We start from the raw sequence: 6,682 nt of genomic DNA on the forward strand, positions 1-6,682 counted from the left end.
AATACTGTACATATAATACACTAACATTGCAAATATTAATTCAATTTTAATGAAACAATGTAAAATGCCGCAATATCAAGATCTGAAAATAATATAATCGTATTTCTTAACTAATTTGAATCGCGCAAATCGTCTTCGAGCTGACTGCTCATCTCTGGAAACAGAGGGCCGGWTGCTGAAGTCCACAAAACAAAATGGGAATTACTGAAACATGGGATAAATCACAAGAGAGATCAATCACTGAATCCAACTCATGTTTAAACTTACGCATGTATTACGCAAACACAACAAAAAACACATTCCCACCCCACCGCCCTCTCCCATGTCCCCATTAGTTATTTTTCTTCTTCACAACATGGGCACAGTCATATTTTCCCCTGACCACAGTCAGCTTGACTCCTGGCAGGTCCTGTGTCCTGCCCCCCTGCACCAGCACTACGTTGTGCTCCTGGAGGTTGTGTCCCTCCCCAGGAATGAACACCACTGCCTCCTTGCCGTTACTGAGGCGGACTCTGGCACATTTACGGTTGGCAGAGTTTGGCTTCTTGGGTTTCCGGATCATTGTCTTCAGGATTACTGCCTTCAGCTGGGGGCGGCCGAACATGGCACTGACGCTCGGGGGAGGGGGCGATGGCTTTCCACGGCGATGCATCTGATTCAGCGTAGCCATAGTTCTGGAGAGGACAGGTCCGGACCATTGGGAGACAGACTGAGACACTGTATTAGGGTACAAAGAGTGCATAAGATATCTACTCCAATTTCTAATGTCGAGAGTAAAAACTGTAAACATAACTGGTGTTGGCTACAGATCTTCTATAATCAACTTTTGTTGATTAAAAAAATTGTCCCAGGGATGAGGGATCCCCACGGTCTGATAAATGGGCCTAAATAAGATGCTGAGGGTATTCTGAAGTAGAGATGGTGTGTATGTAATACAAATGCACGATGACATTACCTTGCAGAAATGATGTCAACGCTGGTCTCAGACTCACCAAAAAAGCCATCCCTGCAAAAGAGTCAAAGACAGGATTTAGGGGYAACCTGTCTGTGTCACACTGGTAACCTTGCAACTAACCCTACCATTTACTCTAGTCTAGTCTAAAACCGTGTTCTATAGTATTTTCAAATCGTACCTGCTGCTTTTCAGTTCCTGTCCAAGGACAAACCACCCACGTGTGTTTTCAAAGTATATAACAACTTGTAATATGGAAAATAAGAAATGTCACACAAAAATCATAACCACTCTCACCCGTTTGACCTCCGGAAGTATTTGATATATTCTTCCGCATTGAGTGCGACAGCTTCTGTTGCAGATTTTTGTAAGAGCATTACTGCCACCTACTGGTCGGATACACTAAAATAACCACAAAACACCATGCACATTTTGCTGTCCACGAATGAGAAGTGCTTGTGGATCTGATGTTAATCATTTTCTAAATAAGCCCAAAGGTATCCTTATGTTATAACCCTTGAAATAGACAGGGGTGGACTGGAGCAGGAGGGGTAAGCCAAAGCAGTGTCAAATTAGAGTTGAGGTCAATTCTGTTTAWAACCCATCCCAAATTGATTATAGTCCAATTGTCCTTGAAATATTGTTAGACTCATGACAGTAGGCTACATTATTTCATTTTCTCTAGGGACTTAAAATCAAGTGGCTTTCCCAATCAGGTGGTATTTTACCGGCAGGTTATGAGTCTAGAAAATATGTTAAATTAAAGATGACAGATCATGCGTCTCACACCGAGGTAAAGGAAGTTTCAGGTTGGATATTCGATGGATATTCATTCGCCTGTAGTTTTCCTTACGTCCACCAACAGCAGTTAGGGACCGTCAACATAGTGACAAATCAAAATGTTCAAATTCCAACAGCTATTTAACCTAAAACTTTCAAAACTGGTTCTAGCTAACCCGATGGCATAGACACACATTGCACACATTTATTTTTTGTTGATTTACATCTCGCACTATTTGAAATTATTTATTTACATTTTTGAATTTCAATAGCTCATTGGTCATATGACCTACTGGACTCAAACAAGGTTCAGAATGTCCACTGACTACCCTTCTATATTGCACACCCTTTAGTTTGTCCATTTTCATCTCACACGTTTTACATGAATTTTTCCAAATGTAAAATTTCAATAGCTCCTTGGTCACGTAACCTAATGACTTCAAACCAGGTTCAGTATGTCCACTGAGTGGGCCTACACACTGAACACCCTTTAGTTTGTCCATTTTGATCTCACAAGAATTTACATGAATTTTTCAACATTTAGAATTTCAATAGCTCCTTGGTCATGTGACCTAGTGACTTCAAACAAGGTTCAGAATGTCCACTCAATGGGCCTACACACTGAACACCCTTTAGTTTGTCCATTTTCATCTCACATCATTTGACATTAACTTTTCCAAATGTAACATTTCAATAGCTACTTGGTCATGTGACCTAATGACATCCAACAAGGTTCAGTATGTCCACTGACGACCCTTCTATATTGCACACCCGTTAGTTTGTCCATTTGTTCATATCACAAGATTTTACATTAATTTTTCAACATTTAGAATTTCAATAGCTCCTTGGTCATGTGACCTACTGACTTCAAACATGGTGCAGAATGTACCCTTCTATATTGCACACTCTTGTTTGTGTGCTGTAAAATCATGCGGTTTAACGTACATTTTTCATCATTTTAAATTTCAATAGCTCTTTGGTGGTTGTTGTCACGTTCCTGACCTGTTTTCTGTTGTTTTGTATGTGTGTGATGGTCAGGGCGTGAGTTTTGGGTGGGCAGTCTAGTTTGCTGTTTCTATGTTGGTTTTGGTTGCCTGGTATGGCTCTTAATTAGAGGCAGGTGTTTTGCGTTTTCCTCTAATTGAGAGTCATATTAAGGTAGGTTGTTCTCACTGTTTGTTGTGGGTGATTGTCTCCTGTGTCTTTCGTGTCAGTGTATGTGCACCACACGGGACTGTTTTGGCTGTTCGTTTGATGTAGTCTGTTCCTGTTCGTGAGTTCTGCGTGTAGTATGTAAGTTCCATGTTCAGGTCTGTCTACGTCGTGTTTGTTATTTTGTAATTTTCAAGTGTTTTCGTGTTCATTTCGTATTTCAATAAATATCATTTATGTCATCATACCTCGCTGCGTGTTTGGTCCGACCCATGCTCCTCCTCTTCGGATGAAGAGGAGGAGGAACGCCGTAACAGTGTCAATTACACACCTAAGAAGCGTGCAGTGGATATACACCCATATTGCATAACCTCTAATATGTCTCTTCTATATTGTTGTACATTAATATTAGTTTGACAATTAGGTGGTTCAGTCCAGTGTTGTGTTTACCCTTTTCTTAAATTTTTATCTATAATAATTGGTAGTTCTAAGTTCTTATTTTCCCTGTTTTTTATTTTTTCACAGTATTTAACAGCGGTACACAATAGGAGAGAGACAGATAATATCTCCTTTCGTCGTTAATATCAACCATAAAGGAAAAGGGCAAAGTACGAGAGTCATGCTATTAATTGTCCAAAGTAGGGATGGAGAGTGAGCTAGTGAGGTAGGCTGCAGTGGGTTTGCTGGTCAATACATATACTGAACATTTAACCACAGTAATGGTGGCCAGTATATCAATGAATAAAAATTGAATATTGACAAATTAAACAGAAATTGTAGACCTTTAATGTTTTCCAACATGTCAACAGACACTTAACTTGAAATAAGTATGAACCATTTCACAGTGTTAACTTTCTCTTTATCCCTGGTTGATGTACATTTCAGAGCCTCTTCAGTGTGGATGGGGTATAGCATACACTTTCAACAACAAAGACTGCACTTCCAGTTTGTGTTCTTTACTCTGTTGTACTATTTTGTCTTCATTCCTAGTTACAACACATGGAACCACCGTTGGCATGCAAAACATTCAATCTAAAACAAAACAAAGCGTAACACGTTAAAAAATAATATCAATGTTGTATGACGAATGACGAATTAGCCATCCATTGTGTTATATCATAAATTGTCTTGCATGCCGTCACTGTTGTCAAAAGATTATAAACATGTTAAATAAAGTTACTAACCCAGTCAGTCTTTGGGCCACATCCAGGTTCTTTATCAGTGGCACACKTGAAGCAGTTSTTGGCTTTGTTGAACTCTGAAATCATAGGCATGAACTGAACATATGGCTGTCCCACACAACTACATAAAAATAAAGAATTTACATTTACTTTGAATTAAATGTCATTACATACCAGACATTTTTTGTGTATCCTCAGCCATTTCCATTGAAATTTTACATTTTGAAAAATTCATGTCAAATCATGTGAGATGAAAATGGACAAACTAAAMGYTGTGCAATGTGTAGGCCCACTGAGTGGACATTCTGAACCTTGTTTGAAGTCACTAGGTCACATGGCCAAGGAGTTAATGTAGAAAAATTAATGTAAAATCTTGTGAGAMGAAAATGGGCAAACTAAAGGGTGTGCAATATAGAAGGGTAGTCAGTGGACGTTCTGGACCTTGCTTGAGTTAAGTAGGTCACATGACCAATGAGCTATTGAAATTCGAATGTAAAAAAAGTTTTWACTTTGTTTACGCTCCCTAACTAATTGAACTAGGAATACAAAATGCTGCTCACATTTCCACATGTTTATTAGCTTTGGAAAGCGAATTAATGTCCAAATCATGAAAATAAGACCTGTGCAATGTTGTGCGCAATTTTTCCAACATAATGACACTTATTTGGAGTCTGTTGCTCAAATGGTTTGAAAGCGCGAATATCCGTCGAATATKCAACTTGAAACTGTCTTTACCTCGGTGCTTCTCACTAGTTTGTTCTTCATATTTGACAGAACTGTTTGTCTATGTTTATAATTTTTAGGAAAATAATATCAGTTGAGATCCACGAAACACTCAAGATGTTGTGTGTCCAGGATAGTGTTTCCAGTTTCTTTTTCAATCACTAACCACGTTTCCATGCGAGTAAAGTCGTATAGTATAAAATAAAAATCATGGGACTGCATCCACCTCCTGTTGGCAGTGGCCGAGAACACAAAAACATGAGGGAATCAAAGTCACATGATCAGGTGAATTGTCCAATGGGAATGCTTGCTGAATTAACTGGGACAATTAGTCACACCTGTGGGCTGTGAAAATACAATTAACCATCACTTAATTAACTACTAAAAACTGATAACTACTGGACAGAAATGATGTAGTTCCTAGTTAACATATATAGTTTGATAACTGCTGAACAGTGTACATTTCTATATTTTTACTACATAAATGTATCCATTTGACCTCAATTTATGTTGGAAGGTGAAACCAAATCATACATGGATGTTGCCGTGAATACTACATCATCATTCTTCATCAGCCAGTGTGCTTTAATAGGACAAAGTGGAAAGTCACCCTATGTTCTACCATTTGGAATTATAGTGTACTGCTGAAATACCTGGGTTATATATAACAATATACTGTATTTCACTCATTATCTGAATTTACAGGGTTTTTTAGTATCACTTTGGTACTATTTTCACAAGCATGTGGTTTCCGCCTGGTACGGCAACGGCAACTCCACCGCACGCAACCGCAGAGCTCTCCAGAGGGTGGTGTGGTCTGCCCAAATCATCACTGGGGGCACACTGCCTGCCCTCCAGGACACCTACAGCCCCCGATGTCACAGGAAGGCCAAAAAGATCATCAAGGAAATCCAACACCCGAGCCACGGCCTGTTCCCCCTGCTATCATCCAGAAGGTGAGGTCAGTACAGGTGCATCAAAGCTGGGACCGAGAGACTGAAAAGCAGCTTCTATCTCAAGGGCATCAGACTGTTAAATAGCCATCACTAGCACATTAGAGGCTGCTGCCCTATATACATAGACTTGAAATTACTGGCCACTGTAATAATGTTTACATATTTTGCATTACTCATCTCATATGTTTATACTGTATTCTATTCTATTCTACTGAATCTTAGTCTATGCCGCTCTGACATTGCTTGTCCAAATATTTATATGTTCTTAATTCCATTCCTTTCCTTTAGATTGTGTCTATTGTTAGATATTACTTATTTATTACTGCACTGTTGGAGCTAGAACACAAGCATTTCGCTACACCCGCAATAACATCTGCTGAACATGTGTATGTGACAAATAAAATAACATTTTATTCAAACCCCTTGACTTTTTCCACATTTTGTTACATTACAGCCTTATTCTAAAATMGATTAAATTGATGCTTGTGTTTCTAGCTCCAACAGTGCAGTAATATCTAACAAGTAATATCTAACAATTAATATCTAACAATACACACAATCTAAAGTAAAGGAATGGAATTAAGAACTAATAAATATTTGGATGAGCAATGTCAGAGCGGCATAGACTAAGATACAGTAGAATAGAATACAGTGTGCAAGGCGGTATTACGTGTGTCACTCACTGTCAGTCACCTTGATTACTCAATTTTCTCTCGACCTGTGCATCTACGTTGTAAACTTTCATTAATAGGCTAGATTGTAGCAACCTCATGATGGGTATAGGGAAAATTTGAGTATCATGTGTAGTAGCCTAAATCTATCGATGTTACATTGAGCTGGCTGAATGGAATTTGAATGACAGTTATCCAATATGCTGTGATAGAAATAAGGTCATGCTCAAACAAACAAAAATCGTCCTCCCTCATCTTAGACGGCAA

At 38.8% G+C, this 6,682-nt stretch overlaps 1 protein-coding gene across 1 annotated transcript; it reads right to left on the bottom strand.

Moving 5' to 3' along the window:
- Window positions 1–26: 26 nt before the first annotated feature.
- LOC111964156 (small ribosomal subunit protein uS12m) lies at window positions 27–1,277 on the bottom strand. Its single transcript, XM_023987910.2, has 3 exons — window positions 1,134–1,277; window positions 956–1,006; window positions 27–717 (listed from the first exon to the last, which is right to left on the bottom strand). Exons 2-3 carry the CDS (start codon window positions 1,002–1,004, stop codon window positions 332–334), a joined length of 435 nt encoding a protein of 144 aa, XP_023843678.1. The 5' UTR covers window positions 1,005–1,006; window positions 1,134–1,277; the 3' UTR covers window positions 27–331.
- Window positions 1,278–6,682: the final 5,405 nt, after the last annotated feature.

The sequence above is a fragment of the Salvelinus sp. IW2-2015 genome, linkage group LG5 (genome assembly GCF_002910315.2).
Source record: "Salvelinus sp. IW2-2015 linkage group LG5, ASM291031v2, whole genome shotgun sequence".
NCBI lineage: Eukaryota > Metazoa > Chordata > Actinopteri > Salmoniformes > Salmonidae > Salvelinus > Salvelinus sp. IW2-2015.